This window comes from Nicotiana sylvestris, chromosome 10 (genome assembly GCF_000393655.2).
Source record: "Nicotiana sylvestris chromosome 10, ASM39365v2, whole genome shotgun sequence".
NCBI lineage: Eukaryota > Viridiplantae > Streptophyta > Magnoliopsida > Solanales > Solanaceae > Nicotiana > Nicotiana sylvestris.
In genome coordinates, this window is record NC_091066.1 from 926,948 (window position 1) to 945,082 (window position 18,135).

The 18,135-nt window shown below is 36.3% G+C and overlaps 1 protein-coding gene across 1 annotated transcript; it reads right to left on the minus strand.

The window, feature by feature from the left end:
• Positions 1-4,127: 4,127 nt before the first annotated feature.
• Positions 4,128-14,316, minus strand: LOC104238646 (uncharacterized). Its single transcript, XM_009793066.2, has 20 exons — positions 12,838-14,316; positions 11,795-11,998; positions 10,921-11,025; positions 10,757-10,822; positions 10,484-10,648; positions 10,197-10,271; positions 9,964-10,118; positions 9,304-9,439; positions 9,139-9,208; positions 8,920-9,047; positions 8,724-8,780; positions 7,532-7,717; positions 7,335-7,427; positions 7,146-7,231; positions 6,994-7,060; positions 6,840-6,906; positions 6,599-6,735; positions 6,060-6,151; positions 5,079-5,145; positions 4,128-4,714 (listed from the first exon to the last, which is right to left on the minus strand). The coding sequence occupies exons 1-20, from the start codon at positions 14,065-14,067 to the stop codon at positions 4,550-4,552; spliced, it is 3,351 nt and encodes a 1,116-aa protein (XP_009791368.1). The 5' UTR covers positions 14,068-14,316; the 3' UTR covers positions 4,128-4,549.
• Between the last annotated feature and the right edge of the window lie 3,819 nt (positions 14,317-18,135).

The window sequence follows — 18,135 nt, forward strand, 5'->3', positions numbered from 1 at the left end:
TCAGGTATACGGTACGGACTAATTCTAGTCTTTTAAAGTCGCTACTTATAGCCTGTTTGGCCAAGCTGGAGAAATCAACTTATTTTTTAAAAGTACTTTTGAAGAATCAGTTTATGTGTGGCTAATCAATCTGAAAAGCAATTTTGAGAAATAATTTGTGTTTGACCAAGCTTTTTAGAAAGTGTTTTTAAGTGTTAAATTACGAATAAGGACATGAATAGATTTACTTAATAATTAATATTATAAGTAAATAAATAATATCAAAATTTTGTTATTACATGCAATAATTAAAAAAATCATTTTATTTAAGTAAAATATGAAAATAAAATTAAAAAATACTTAATTCTTTTAATATAAGTTAAATATATTAAAATTCCTTCAACAAATATAAAAGCATTCATCCCTAAAGTCACTATATATTAGAAAGTTTCCTAAAAATAAGAAGAAATATTTATAAATTAATATCCTAAGTATTAGGTTTAAGGGTTATTTTGGTATATACTATATTTTGTTAAGGGTATTTTAGGTAAGAAGAAAAGTCAAAACTGCTTCTGCTTCTACTTTTGGAAAGAAGCTACTTTTTTCTGCTTCTCTGAAACTGCTTATGCTTCTTCCCAAAAGCACTTTTTTTTCCAAATAAGCTTGGCCAAACACCTCAAATTAGGGGAAAAAAGTGTTTTTGGGAAAAAAAACATTTTTTTTGTCTTGAGAAGCTTGGCCAAACAGGTTATTAATGTCATTCTGATTTTTTCTTTTCCTTTTCTGATTACTAACTTTTGAAAATATCTTCGTGAGTTTAGAATAGGAAATAAATAACAAAAGGTAAAGAGAATTTTTCTTTTCCTACCAAATTATAGAATAATTTTACTAACTTTTATGAATTTGTTGGTCGAGAATACACATTACAGACACACATTTGCTTCTTTACTACTCCACTATATAAACTATTTTATCAAATTTATTGTGATTGTTACTATTGGAGAAAAAAATAGCATAGGAATTGCATTGAAATAGTTCCATTAGTAACATCAGAGTTTACTTTGTATAGATGTTTAAAAAAAATTCATAATTAAATCACTTAAAAGATAATTACAAATAATGGTCTGTGGATTAGTAACTTAAATTAGGCATATTAATTACTACAACTTGCTCAAGTATAATAGTAGTATGAAAATTCTTTACCTTGTTCTTATTTTCACATTAGTAATAGATATTTGATGGGATATAGAAATTTATTATTCCACGTTTTTTAAGATCAAGATGTCCACTAGTTTGAACAAAGGGAATGAAATGGGAGAAAATAATAGAGTAATTGTGAAAAACGCACAATCTTTCTTCCTTTTCAAACTAGTCTTAAACGGAAAGATGATTTTATGCTTTAGAATTTTAGTTACTAATGATAATGGCATTATTCATCATCCAAAGAAGGCAAATTGGCATCTTAGTAGAGCATAATATTGACAACGAGTGCCTGCGAAGTACAGCAATAACTACTTTTTAGCCCGCTATTTAAAATATATTCATAATTTTTTATGTATTTAAAGATTAGTTATTTCATCCAAACTTCAGGACTAAGAGTGTGTTTGGTATAACAGAATATTTTCTTGGAAAACAAGTAGTAATCTTATTCATTTTTTGAAAAATATTTTCCTTTATACCAAACACACCCTAAGTATCCTGAATTTGGAAATTCACGACTTAGTAGCCTGAATTTTTGAGCTGCTAATTTAAAATTCAGGACATAAAATTCGAACTTCTCGACACAATTTTCGAACTTTAGGACACGATGTTCTGAAGTTTGAACTTTGAGGTTTAATCTTGGACGTTGTATTCTGAAATTTGAGCGAAATTAGCTAATCTTTAAATACATTGTAAACTGTGGATATATTTTAAACAACATGCCTAAAAGTGGCTACCTAGTGTCATTTCCACGCCAAACCACATCATGATATAATGACGGAAAATTTTCATAAAGCACTATCTTTTAGTAGTAATTAACCATCTATAGATATCATTTGTTATATTACGGATTATAGATACCTTTTATGTGGTTATAAGATGTATTTGATGTATTTAAGCTATTGTATTCATGAATACAATAGCAAAAATAGGAGTGAATCAGGGAAGTCCAGCTAATCAGTTGTTGTATTCGAGTGTATTCGACTGTATTGACGACGTGAAATAGGGGATTACACTGTTTTTAAAAGGGAAAGTGAATCAATTAATATAATAGACTCTTAATATAACTCAACAAACTCAATTATAACACACAAATTTTGTATTTTCAGTTATAAAAAAGTTTTTCAACCGAAAAATACCCCAAAAATATAGCAATCTTCAGAGAAATTATATAGTACATCTGAATACATAAATTATATTAATTAAAAATAATTATGAATACATTTATGGCATATAGCGAGACAGTGAATACAATGAAATACATAAAATACAACGGGATACATTGAAATGCAATGAGAAAAAAGACAGTGAATACAATGAAATACATGGAATACAACAAGATACATTGAATTACAATTAATACAATGAAATACATGAAAATACATTGACATATATTAACAGAAAATCATCCTACAACATCCATATCTCAATATTTTCAATTAACAGGGACGATATTCACGAGGCTAGTGGAACAAATTTATACAGCAGTGAGGAACGAGTTTAGGAGGAGAATTGGAAGGAAAACGACAGTGACAAGCCTTAACATATATTAACAGGAAAAGAAGACCCATCAGCAAGAACAACATTAGAAGCAGAGACCAAAAGCTCATCGTGTTGAAATCTAACAAAGACTCTCCATAACTTTAGTTCGTCAAGCCCATTTGTTTATTATGCTTAAAATGGACTGAAACTTGTAGGGTTGATTTTTAAGATTGGAGGGTTTGATTTTGGATCCGGAAGTAAAAACGTACTGTAGGAATATGCCGTTGCGGTCGTCGGATGCGGGAGCCGGAGCAATTTCTGAAGTGGGTTTTTTACAAATCCGGTGGAAGGAGGAGGAGATCGAAAATTTTAATGGGATGGGGAAGAGAATGGGATGTATCAAAGTAGAGAGAGAAAGAAATTAGTGTAACTGATTAGTGTATTTAGTGGCTTAGGATTAGGAGGTAACCAAAATTAAATATTTTGCTATAAACCTTAAAAGGTATCTATAGAATATAATTTTTTTAAAATAATATTTATTTAAAATAAATGAGGTGTTAACCTTTGTTATATGAGGTAAAAATTCGTATAATGACTTGCTTGATTAGTGGGCTGCCTTTAATAAATTATGAACTGACAACGAAGAGTGAAAATAAAAGGTTGACGCTCTCAAAGACGCTATACAGTAATTTTGGTGAGTGAAAATGAAGAATTCAATGTGAATTATGAAATTTAGAGCACATGTGGTGACAAATTTAATTGGCTTCCAAGGTAGCTCTCAACAGATATAGTTAGTATTTGTCTATTTCTACTATTCATGTTTTAAGAAAAGTTCGTATCTTATACAAGGATGAAACGAGTCTAATTTCCAACATACCAAAAAATATTACAATTCTGAAGGCTAAGCCTTCAACCATAGGATACTGAAGGTTCTATGGTACTTTAAGAAGCATACATATCTTAACCCTTCTAGTAAACATGTAGTAACCCTTCATATGACAAACGCAAGAATTTAAGAGTAGATGCCTAAAATAATAGCAGGTGAAGCCTATAACGTCAAATAGACTAGAGGGACAGATTTTTATGCAAATTAAATAAGCCTTTGACTGCACCAAAATGGTGCAGTGTTTCCCAGTCCCCTCAACATTGCCCTCACACAGCCTACTGCCTATTACAAGCCAAATAGCCAATGACATAACTACACATTTTTTACACAACAATGCACTGTGTAAAGGATTTAAAACTAAAGAGTCGAGACGGTAGTTGATAGGGAGTTTTATGGCAAGTAACCACCTCTGCAATTCCAATCACTGCCTTCAATTTCTCACACGTAGGGCAGGCTGCAAATGATCCGATTGTCTCACATGTATTACAACAGCAATGCAAGGCACTGTAACAGGAGTACAGCTGAAGTGGTATTCACATATAACTTTAGGAAGAATAAACAGATTGATAAAGGCATGAAATAATCACAAACAAAGCAACAAATGAATCACCATTTATAATGTACTCTTTCATAATATCAAAATGTATAATGAAAACAAGATGACTGGACCAAAACTGTGACAAGTGCAGTCTCCCTGACAGCCCTTGAACCTTACACATTTGACCAATAAAACCTCTCGCAAACCATGTTCATTAATGCTCCTATCCTTACTGAAGCAAGACTCAACCGCAAAACTTTTAATATACACATTCTACAGACAAAATATAAAGGTTTCCAACTTTGCTCGCATACTTTGCCAAACCAACAGCAAGTCGACACAGACTCAAGCCCAAATGAATGACATTAATGAGAAAGAATGGAGTATCAAATATTTGATTCACACGTAGCTACAGGTCCGGCAGCTTCATCGTATTGGAGAAAAGCTTGTTAGCTTCCACAGCATTACGACGATAGCATTGATTGCAGTGCTACCTGCTGTTGAGGCTGCAAGGATGACCATATTGAAGCCAGGGTGGCTGGTGGTAGTGTTTGCTGAAGCTGCCTCAACAGAGTAATCATCCTACTACCAGTCTGCTCTGTCGCCAGATCCTTACCGGCACATAGAACCTACATGGAAAAAAATCACATTACAACATGGCAATGGCCAATAAAAACAAAATTCTTGATTTTCAATCATCTATCTAAAAAATGGGCATAGACAGAGGGTGAAAGACAACTTGAACAAAAGACAACTATCGGTGAAGTATCAAAAGAGAGACTGAAAAAGATGTTTCCATCGCTCCACTACCAACCGAAACAAAGAAAACAAGAATCCAAAAGAGAAAAAAGAAAACAAAATAGGATAAGCATCATCCTTGAATTTCAAATGAACAATTGATCCAACAACTACTGGTTCAGAATTGGGGTTGTTTGAAGAATGCTATTTTCTGATGACAAGTATCAACCTAAACGGGTAATGTAAATAGCTAACCTCAGCAAAAACGGAAACAATTTTTGGGAGGTACTCGTTGTTGGCACCCAGAAGCTCTCTGTCTGACCTGCAAGCAGGAAAATATGATAAAAACATAAAGAATTAGATGACAAGCTACCTGACACAGAGAGGAACAGTAGATTGACTGCTGTCAAAGCAGGTCAAGATAACCTTGACCGATAAAACAGCCATAGCTCAAAGAGACTTACAAATGTTATGAGGAAAGGGTTAATATACTCCAACTTTATTAGAGGGAATATTTTCTTTGACAAATATTTTATCATCAAAACTAAACCTTATTAGCAGAGATGGTCCCAAGCGTCCCTGGATTGAATCCTTAGCAAGGGCTAAGCTAAACCTATGTAACGCTATGGGAACAGCTCGTTTTGTCCGCTTTCCACTATGCTACTTGTGAAATAAAACATCATATGTGAGTAGCATCTAGAATAGAATCCAGAGCAACTAAGAAAAAAAAATTGAGTAGCTATTCAATGTATTTAGAAGCTTCATAGGACCTAAACAAAGTAACAAACAAACTAAAAATGTCTTTGCAGCTCCACTAGAATGCTAAACTCCTAACCATTATTAAAATGCTGCTCAAATCTTATGTTTGGCTAAAACTAGATTATTGGCATTTGGTTGGAGAATTGGTTGAAAGTAGCCTTTCAGGGTTTTCAAATTAGAATTATTTTTTTGAAGCCTGAAAAACAAACTACAGAATTGCAAAAAAAAGTTACACCAGTTTTCCGACCAAGTGCCCCATGACTTTGTATTCAATTCATTTGCATATATGCACATTTGGATCAGATGGAACTAATGATAATATGTGGAGCAATTAAACAATTGCTGAAAATAAGTGAAACAACCCATCAGTTCACAGAACCCAAGACAACTATAGCTTAACACCACCAACAAATTGATTGACATCTTTGATCCATGACCTATGAACAGGATACAAGTTACAGCAAACCGATCCAATACCTTTCGACCATTGAACAAAGTTGGTCGTGAACAACCTTGGCTTCGATCAGGTCACCTTTTATCGGCAGGGAATTCAACCAAGCAGGAATAACCTGCCAAAAAGTCTCTGGTGTGAGAATCAAAAAAATCACAATAACATTACAAGGTTCTCCAACAACAAGCAAAGGCTGGTGTTATAGAAAAATTAAAGAAATTTGTATAAAGTTAAGCGAATAAGACTAAAGAAACTATAAAGTATGTGATTGATGGAACATAGAAGTTGCTTGCTTTCCATTCTCACTAAAAAGCAACATAAATTGTTTATAAAAAAAAGTTATGTGCCGTCCAATCACCAATTAGATTAGATTTAAAGTTTCTACTCTTACTGAAATAGTTATTAGAAGTGTTCCGAACGCTTGAACATTGACACATTGCAAAATGGAATAATAACGCCTCACCCATTCAATCCAAGCACAATTTGTTTCAAGCATAACCTAGCTAAAATTGTAGGATTTGCACGCACATTGACAAAATAAAGTTAGGATTTACAGAAAAAATACCTGGGCCGAGTCAATGCTATCACGATGAAAATTACATATCTTCCCTAATGCTGAAACAGCGTTGTCATATGCCATTACATTCTCAGGATGTAGAGCATTCGGATGCCTTAAAACAACATTGAGCCTTGACAGAGCCTCTGAATTAAGGTAATGAAATGAAGTTAAAATAGAGCACATTACACATGCCGCCCTCCCTACTGCTCCAGGAAAAAAAGGAAAGGTTTCCAACACCATACAATACCTCCTACTAGAGACTTGAAAACAGAGCCACCATATTCTGCACATACACCAAGTCCATATACAGCAGCCTGGATATGACATTAATGGGGTTCAGATAAATGAATTAGCATTTCAAATTGTCTAAAGTAGGCCACAACCATTTAGCATACACAAACCTGTCTGACATCCGGGCTCTCATCATTGCATGCTTCCAAAAGGAAAGGAAGATATGTGTCATAATACCTAGATCGCAAAGGAGGAAACAGTTGCGTCTAAATTCACATCATAATAGCTCCAATTAAAGACAACCTGCAGAAAATAGACTTACTTTAAAGCTGCTTCATGGCACTGCTCTGCAACATCATCAAAGATACAAATTGCTATTCTCCGTTCTTCGGCTGTTTTATCCTTGCCCTTAATAGATGCAGGAGGGGAAGTTAATACAAATGAGATATTTAACCAAATTAAAAGAAATTACTTTGCAAGTGTTACATTGGAAACCATGCAAGATACTTACCCACATAGGCATTAGATATGATGAGAGCTCATCAAAGAAGGGTAAGAAAGCTGCCTTGAATGTTTTGATCAGTGTACCCAATATTTCACCAACCTATACAGATTTCAATAAGATAAGCCTGATAAATGTGAAAGACATGTATAGCGATAAACTTATCTACCACTCATTCTTGAGCTTCAATCTTATGTCAAACATACTTGGTCAAATACTTCTTCTTCTTGCTCATTTTCCTCCCTGAGCAGTTCACTCTCCTCAGCATCAAAGTCTTCAGCTTTTGCTCTCTCTGCCCGTTCTCTCTTTCGACTTGAACTGGCCGTGATGACCTGCTTTATCTCATCCACAATGCTTCGGACCTGCCCTTCATCCAGGAGTGGTCCAGATATCTGAAGAAGTCCAGAGAAAAATTCATAATAAGATTGAAATATAAAGCATCCAAGGAGTAAGAGCAAATTCATATATGTTTCAAGACATAATTAGGTCCTGGAAGTGCAAGTTCAACAACCATTTCCAGGCTTCTAGTAATTAATTGTTCCCCAAGACGTCTTATAGCTCTCTCAAGTTTTATGACCAACTCATATAAACTATAACTCACTTTATACAAAGTAGACTATCAATAAACAGGAAATTTGTTAAGTCTACATCATTCTTTTGACAAAGCAGAATCTTCAAGTAATCACGCGCCAAAATGGTGTCAAAAATATGTACAAATTGCTGAGATGGTTCAACCAGTCATTCATTAGATCAACCTAACTAACAAGTGTTTCTTTCTTTACACCATAAGTATAACTGGAATAGATATCTTTTAATAGTTGATAGATCGATCAGATAACCTTCTATTTCTTTCATTCCAAATAATCCAGAAAAGACCAGTGGAAGTCTATCAACATTGCTCCACCATGCCTTCTGCTAATGCCACCAACTTCTAGTTGTGACCAGACTAACGTAGTTTTCAAGTGCAACAGCTGTTGTGCTAGTCTGCTAGATAACTCCAGATTTACTCAAAAAGGAGGCTCTGCTGGAACAGAAGCCCTCTTCTGTAAGAGTTGAAGTGGTTTTCTTTTGCTTGAAGTACAATATCCCAATTAAACCTTGCTAACTGCCTCATTTCAAATCTCGGGAAAAGGTGTACTAGTAGGTTAGAATGATACACAATGAATATATAATTTACTGTGTGAGCGCCATTTTTTTGGGATTTTCGTAAAGCCACTGAAATCGGAAAAAAGGCTATATCAAGCATGGATCTGACGAGAACTTAAGCTGTAATGGTTAACTAAATTATTATATTGAGTATTTAAAGAAAAAAGAAAAAGTTCAATGAAAGCAAACCAATAATTCGATAGAAGTTACAGTTACTGGCATCAAAGAAAGAACAATCTTAAAATAACCAACCTGTAGGCACTCATTCAATGCGTCCAACATACTTGCACATATTTCGGTATCAGGCTCCTGTAATGGATAGAAGCAGAATTGTTACTAACTAGCAATCCAAACCCAAAGTACCATAATCATTTCCGAGAGCAAAAATAAAAGCAACACAACAAATCTCAAAAAAAAAATAAAAAAAAATTAACAAGTTCAAGTCAACCTTATGCAAAGCCTCCACCAAAGCTGGTACTATGTAGTCGGATAACTGCTTGACGTAGGACTCATTTCGGCCCTGAGCAATCCCTTTCTCTACAGCCAGTTTAGCAGACCGTAACAGCTCCGGCATAGCTATAACCAATATACAGTATCATTTCAGTAATTGGAAAAATTACAGATAACCAAACTAGAGCAGAATAAAAAAGATATAACAGAATCCCACCCGAAACTGCAGCTTTCCTGACTTCCTCATGGAAATAGAATTTCAGAAGCGGAACTAATGTAGGAGCGACCTGTTTCAAGAATCAGCATACTTGTTTAACTCGAAATGCAACAAAAGACTTCACTCAATGCCATATAAAACATCCAAGTAATTAATGATGCCAACCTGGTCAATCCACGGGTAGAAACCTTCCTTTAGCTCATCAGCATAGCAGCATAGCATATTACAAGCTGTAGCCTTCTCCTCTAGGACACTTGTTTTGATGCCTATCCTTTTATCCCCAAGAGTTATGGTCTCCATGCTGCATCACATTAAACTTAGACAAAGTCTTGGGAAACTCTAATTGTCTAAACCACTACATGGCCATCCATAAAACCAAAGTTCTAACATAGCAAACAATGTCCTCAAAGTTTATTCTATATAAAACTAATGAAAGTAAGAAAAGGTCACAGTTGTAATCGAATTCCATAAGAAAACATCATTTGATGCAAAAGAATCCACCAGTAGCATCACATCTTAGTATTACAGTGACTCTGTTACCTTTTAACAAACTGGTGCGAATAACCCTCGTGGTAACTATACTAAACGTGGGATATGCATATACCATATTTAGTGGCATGGGGAAGTAATTAGCAATTTTACATGAGAAAGTCATAAGCCCAAAGTATCATATGGCACATTATTTGCCAATTCCCACTTCTAACCCCCCCCCCCCCCAAAAAAAAAAATCTATACAAGATTGAATATAATAATTACCAGAACTTAGAGGAATGTCAATAACTTTCTAAATTAAATAGGAGGCAAACTTCATTCTAAAAGATTTACCTATCGTCATCTGAATCATCAAGTTCATTGTCTGAATCTGCAGATGATATGGTCACATCAGGCTTTAGTTGAGCAGATTGAAGCAAAGGAGGCATGACTACACTCATGTATGGAAGGAAATCCTGTCCCAAGCACTTGCAAAGTCTGGCCCAAGCCTACAATGTAACAAAAAATGTAGTGTGACCACGTTAAGATGAAGCTCCCAGATTTAAAACCAAGTGATGTACCCATACCTGTAGCATGTAACTAGTAGTAGGGTCATCTGTCTCCATTTGTGATCCTTGCAATGACATAAGCACTTCCATAACCTTAATGAATACAAAGTTTTAAGAATAAGCTCTATGGTATAATGCTTTGAAAATTGGACCAATCTGGATAAAAAACGAATGAAGCCACATATCTATAAGGGCACTAACAGATGTGTCTAACCATATAAAACTAGAAAGTTCTATCTCAAGTTAAAACTGGAGAACATGGCAGGAAGCTTATCATGGCCATACGTTCATATTCTCATACTGACCTGCTTTGCGTCATCTCTGAATTTATCTTTGCCTACAGCCATCCCTACCAGACTTATGCACTCCATGGCTTTGGCTCGAAGCATGCGATTAGATTTATCAGTTGCATTTACAAGGATAGTTTTCAAATACGGCATTACAGCATCATAGTACTTCTGGAAGTGCTCCTATTAAAACATCATGTATTAGCCATTATCATCCAAACTGAACTCAAGATATAATGGACAGAGTAACTGCAACAAGGTACTCATAAAAAAAACACAACAAGGTAACACCTGGGATGAATCAGCTACGGAAGCCAAAGCAGTTAATGCTCCCTCTTGCACCATTTGATTGCCATTCTGTGTTTCAGAAGATATTAAAAAGGAAAAAGAAATCATGAATCTCTTGAACTTTTCAATAGCGAGTATATAATATGATGTTCTCTTGTTTGTCATACCTGCAGAAGCACAAGAAGTTTGCTAACTATTCCATCTAGATAAGGTGTCAGAATTTCTGGCGTGCAGTTCTCACTGAAGTTGAGGACAGCTGATGCAGCATGTGCCTGTGAATATCCCAAATTGCAAAAGGAAAAATTAGTGCTCGTGTTGCATGCATCTAAGCCAAACACTTAACATAGTACCTTAAACACCCTTGTCACTTCAGAGTAAATATCTAAATAATTGGAAATGCAGTGTACCATTAAAAAGCCAAGACCAAAAACTACATTATTTCAGAAGTTTATTTAAAAGCATCATCTAACATTCTAGATGTGTAAAGATATACGCATCACAAAGTTGAGTGATTGATCCACATTTCCCATAGTTGGGTGTAGGAAGATATATTTTTGGAGAAAAGAAATGATCATCCTCAATAATTAATCAGGAAGGTTAACATATAAATAACAAAGTAATCTATCATTCTAAATTTGATCAAACCAAAAAAATGACCACGCTAATGATCAACCAAATATACTCAAGTAATATCTCTTTTTTTATAACCGAGAAATCCCCGACACAGTTCCACTTAAATACCATGCTTTTGTCTGTGGAAGGGTGCGAACTCAAGACATGTGCCTAACCCACACATGATGTGATGTGCTCTTACCACTAGACCAAAGCCCGGGGCTAAAGTAATATCTCTTTCTTAAGTAGATGTAGCAACACAATTGAAAACCAAACAGGGATGAAATCAAACCATTTGAAGACCTCCAACCACATGTGAAACAAAAAACAATTCCCATGTGTCAAATATTATGTTCTGCTACTGCTGAAGACCCATTTTCACAAAAGCTACAGAATCTAATACGGGGTCACCATGCCACCAACACAAACCTGTACTCGTGGATTTTGGAAATCATCCATAGCTGCCGCTAGTGCTGGCAATACACGGTTATGATACTGAACTTGCAAATCTGGACCCAAGTCGGTTGACAACTGGCCAATTGCATTAATAGCTGCCCACCTCACTCGAGGATGAGGATCCTGGAAAGAATTGAGAACCATGTTGACCACTTGCTCCAAATTCTTAATCATCACCTATTACAGGAAAGGCACAGCGTCAAAGATAACAAGTTAAAAACCATAAAAGAGTAAGCAGAAGTGTTCAGTCCAACAAACAAACAATGCTTGAGTATGCAATCCAGCAATTGTAAATAAACACTTGGACGAGCACCACAGCAGGTAACAGTCCAACAAACCAACAGTAGTTAGATTATAAAAAATACTCCACTCGTCCCAAAAAGAATGGCAGGCTTTGGAGTACAAGGTCAACATTGCTTAATTTCAGACATAACTTATTTGACTTCTCTTTTTTCTCTTAAAAAAGGTTAGGTATCTGGAAACTACATTTAAAATACTCCAAAGCATATACCAATCAAAAAAAGTTCTTCAAAGCACAGTTTTTCATGGTTGAAAAAAGTTTAAAATGTTTTAAAAAGTATAAGTCAAAGAAAAACCATTTTGACACGCAAAGTAAAACGCAATTCTTTACAGGATTAGCTTTAGGCAGTAATGAGAAGAATACCAACAATGGCCAATGAGTGAAAGCAATAAATGACATGAAGCAGATCATTCAGTAATGATAATAGGGTATGTAGGACAACAAAAATGTAGATGCACGCATACACTTAGAGTGCATCAAAAAGCACCAAAACTCTGCCACAAATTCAGTGAAAATGTTTTTAAGGTCATTAAGACAAGGTCCTCAATAAATATCAATCAACTAGTCGGGTATATGAATATATCTTTCTTTTCTCATCCCTCATATACTGAGGATAAATATTTCTCAGAATGTAGAGTACATATTCAGGCCCGTTTCATTTAGACTAACTCTTTTTAAGATAAATAAACAATGGAAACAAATATCTCATCAGTACCTTAGAACAACCTTCAGCAATCTGAGCAAGGGCAATGAGAGCAGCATGGTGCTTCTGCCACTCGGGTGCAGCCAAGTAAGAAGGTAACTGTTCTGAAGCAACAGGAACAATAGTGTTACCGCCCAATGCAATAGCTAACCTATCCAAACACTCCTGCCCCACACTATAGTTACTCGTTTCCCCTGCATCCTCATGCTCAGCTTCAGCACTATGCCAAACAGCTTCATCCTCAACATCTAGTAACATCTTCATCAAAATAGCAAACAACCTACTAATAAACTGCGGCAATTTCCTCATCATTCCTGGAGCACGTTCCCTCGCCTCGGCCAAGGTAATCACAAATTCAATTGCCAAATGCCTTGTCCCCTCCTCTAGGCTCTCCGCCTCAGCTACCTGCAACATAGCCCCTACGACATCCACCAGCTGTCTCCTCAAGAACCTAGGTTCAGTCCCTGCTAATTCAATCAACAACTCCAATGCTTCTTGTGCTGTAGCCTCTTGACCACTGTTCAAGGCCTCGGTTAACGTTTTCATCATAGAAGGCAATAGATCCTGAAATCTATCCCTCTCGCTTGAGCTGGATAAACACTGTATGAAATTGATGACAGCACTTAATGCCGCAATCCTCACATCCGGATTCGGGGAATTATTCAGTGTCTGCAGGAACACCGAATGCAAATCCTTTATATATGGAACCAAAATCTCACCGATATATTGTGCTAATTGAGCAAATATCAGAAATGCAGACTCCTGTAACTTTGGTGAATCGCTGGTAACACACTGAAACATGAATGGCAGCATTTCAGGCCATTGATTTTCCGGCAGAATGGACGAAGCGAGCTCGGAAACGGTGTCGCATAATTTCTTGATAATCGATTTGGATTCTTCGCGCTGGATACATGTGAGGAGGACAGTCTTAATACCGGACCGAGTAGACTCGGTGAGTTTGGGCCAGATGAAGGAGTCGTCACGAGTTAGCAGTTTACGAAGGAGGATAGCGGACATAGCACGGGGCTCGATGTGTGGGGAGGAAGTGAGAAGATTGGCGAGTTTGAGAGCAAGTGAGTTAGGATCGTTCTGCTTGATGAGGTTGAAGATTGACTCAGCTTGGGATCGTTGCTCGTTGGAGGTGGACATGAGGTGGGAGATTAGGGTCTCGAATGGTGCCGGGTCGGCTCCCAGTATGGCCGCCAGCTGGGCTTGTTGATACTGAGTTGACTCGGAATCCATGACTTCGCAGGCTGTAGGTAGAGAGAATTAGGGTTTATCTGACGGAGATGATGGAATAGAGAGTGAGAGGGAGAAGGAGAGAGAGCTACAGCCAATGGGCTATGGCTATGGAAATGGCTATGGAGGAGTGGTGGCGCTCTTCTCTGTGAAATTCGGGGTTTCTCTCTCACACACTCGCACGCGGAGATGTGTGTGTCGCAATGGATATATAGCGGCGAACAGCTCGTAATTGGAGAGGGAGAATTTGGAGGGTTTTTGCCTTTGAATTCTTTTACTTCTTTTTCTTTCTCTTATTCTTTAATATGAATTTTTGAGTTACTATATTAAGGGTTTTGTACGTAATATGAATACGTAATTTGGATGGTTGGTACATGTTGTATTATATCATATTGTTACTTTAAATATATTAGGTGTAGTAATTTTCTGCTCGATTTGTAAAGCCAATATATGAACTTATATTTTTTTCATTTGAACACTTCAACTTGACGGAATGAATACTAATAAACACATTAAACCATTGACCAAGCCTATGTGGAAGTGGCACGGCTGACATGGCTAAATTATATGCAAATCGTGCTGCCAAGGCGCATGAATAGTTTTACTTTTATTTAAAAATATTAAAAATAGAATAAAATATAAATAAGAAAGGAAAAGAAAAAAGAAAAAAAATTACCTTTCTCTCTCACCTTCTCTTTTCCCCTCCCCTCCCACCTCTTTCATCTTCCCAAGCAACTCCTCAATCCTATAATTTTTTTTCATTTTCTATCCTACTTTCCCTCTTCTTCCCGCTTCTTTTTTCCTTTCTCTTCCTCATTCACTAAATGGCTCATGCACAAGGATGGCAAGCACAAATCGAAAAATAGTCCAAATTGTTATGCGTTGATTTACTGGAAAAAGAAACGCAAGACCGGATATTCGATTCATCAGCATCATCTGGTTCTTCTTGGTCTTCACTGAGCTCTTCCAGATCAGACTGGACTTGTCCCATTCCCTTTTGTGAATCTCGTCGTTGGTTAAACACCAGAGAGAACTCAAATTGGAGGAGGGCGTCGTCGCCGTCAAAGTCAAAGAGGCGACGACCATGCCCACCCGTACTCTGAAGTTGTCATCCATTGCTACCTTGTGAATAATGTCTGTATAACACATGCTATATACACAGGCTGTCAAAGCAGAAAAGAGCAGTAGGTTATATTGTTGTTTGGACGAAGCTTTCATATAGGAGGAAGAATGTTACACCCGACGTTTTCATATGTGAGAATACATCATGAGCCATTGATGTAAGCTCGGAAATGAGATTATATTTGGAAGCAAATACAGTAAGTTAATCATGTTACCTGGGAGGTTACACATATTTAAGATCATGAATAACGAGTACTAAGAGGGTTGGAAAGCTTAGAAGCTAAACCAATTGAAGAAAATAAGTTTCGTCGAAAGTCAACAAGTTTGAAATTTTATAACATGTACTTTGGGGTGAGACTCGGATTCTTAACATAATAAGGAGGTTATGCTATGAGTTATTTTAGTCGTATGATAGTCATTTGCTACGTTTTGAAGGCAAGCAAGTTGTGGAACAAGAGTTGGCAAAGGTCATCACAAGTTACATTCGTAGATTTGCTGAAAATTAGGTCAAATGTAGCTGAGCTTTTCTCCAAACATACTTGGAATTATGGGGTGATCTACCTACCAAATTGAAGATCTACGAATCTAGTTTCTAATGCATTAAACCGTTCATCGATATGATGTTAGAGTAGAGAGATATTTGTGTTTTCGCGATACCACGCAAGCAGTTCCCAATGGGACCCACTTAGGCGGTGGTTGACCTACTTCACTTTATAAATGATTTGGACGCCTATTTTTAACTCATTTTCAACTCAACTCCATCTCCAAACTTCTCTTAACCCTTCTAAACATATACCACAAGTGTTTCAAGTGATAGCAAAGTGATTACACCATATTTCAACATCAAAACTTAGTTCTAGTGGAGAAGTTGTGTTGTCATTGAGGATTGTTGTGGCCTGTGTTTGGCTGAAATTCCAAGTTGTTGTTACTGGATAAGGTGAGTATAACAGCCTACTAATTTTGCTTAAGCTTGCTTGTATGTTGGTTAAGTTGTTAGGATGATAAACTACAAGATAATACTTGGATTAGCTTAAGTCACTTCTATGGTGTTGTATTGCCATTGAGGGTTGTTGTAAGCTAAATATAACTTGAATTTAGACTTGAAGTTACTGTACGAGGTATGTGTATTGTGTTCTTTCATGTGCTTAAGGTTATCTTGATGTTGATTAAGTTAAATGGATGGAGAAGACATGAACTAGTGAATAAAGTTACTAATTGAAGATAGTTGGAGTTTAGGGATGTTTCCTTTGTTATATATATATGGTATAAGGATGGAATCATTGATGAATGACTTCATTTTCATGTTAATGATACTGTTAAGTTAATGTAAGTAATCTATAAAGGGTGATATGGGTTATAAGGATTACAATCGGAGTTTGACGCTCGTCGTGAAGTAGTTGTGACTTGTTGTTGTTATATGGTGTCTTGTTATTGATATTTATATATTGATGGATTTCTCTGGTTGTTGTTGTTGGTATATGGTATTGGAGGAGACCCTTGTTATAGGGGATATGCTGCTCGAATTTACATAAATGAGCTACTAGCTTAAGTTACAGACTTAGCCTTGGCTCAGCACTGATTTTGAATCTCCGTATACTATGATAGATTGAGTTGACTTGTTTGCAGAGTTGCTTGGAAGGTATTAAGGACCCAACGGGTTTAAGGTATGTTAAGGCGCTTCCTTCTTTCTTTTGGCATGATCTAAAGTGAAATGAATACGCTATTTCATAACGGATCTACTCCTAGCAACTAAGGTTGTCCATGTTGTTCTTTCCTTATAAAGTTATTCTAAGCAGGTGTGTATGATTCTTGAATCCTACTGAGGTTCATATTGAGGGTATGGATGTCCGTAATGTTAATCGAAGGTGCAACAACCTTAAATTACTCCGAAAGGTTTTAGAACATGATTCTATGAGTCTAGCATGCATTATATATACTCCCTCCGTTTCACAATAAGTGACCGATTTATTTTTTTATTTTGGTTCAAAATAAGTGTCCAGTTATGTAATCAAGAAAGAATTCGATTTTTTTTTAAAAAATAACCCCTATGTACATATCCCTAAACAAAATTCTTACTCCTCACATTAAATGTTTAATTAGGGATAGTTTAGTCATAGTAGGTATTTTTGTATAGAATTTTAGTATTTTCTTAATGGGTGTGCTAAAAGCAAATTGGTCACTTATTGTGAACCGGAGGGAGTAGTATCTATTTTACTCTACCAAGTCGCGCTATATTCGGCCGGGTATGACACCTATTGTGCAACCACTGATCAGTTGGGTTGACCGAGCTCCACATGGCTGAGTACGATTCTACCGAGACTTATGATGCCCGGGTATGTTTTTACTGAGTCCTCTTTAAGGCCCGATACGATATGATGATGATGATGCGCACATATGCATATGTTTTTAAAAGTTTACGTATATATATGTATTATGCATTTCGCGTCAGTAGCCCTAAAGGCACTCATATATTAAGGTTGTATCTCCTCTATCTCTCATTTACATTGTTGTTTTTGTTTATGCTTTTCTGCCTTGCATACTCAGTACTTTATTCGTACTAATGTCCCTTTTAACCAGGGACGCTGCGCTTCATGCCCGCAGGTCTCGATAGACAGGCTGACATTCCTCCCTGTAGGCTATCAGCTTAGCGGAAGGTGTTGGTGCACTTCACTTACTCCGGAGTTGCCTATATGGTCAGTATGATTTGGACATGTATTGATTGGTATGGTGGGACCATGTCCCGACCTTTATAATGTGTATGTACTCCTAGAGGCTTGTAGATAAATGTTATGTATATGAAATATTGTATGGCCTTGTCGGCCTATGTTCAGTATACGAGTGTTCATTTTGGTCTTATAGGATCGTATGTCACATGTATAAGTTTGTATTACATGTTGTATCATCTTATGTCAAGTATTCTCTTATGTTTTATTCTAGTTATATCATGAC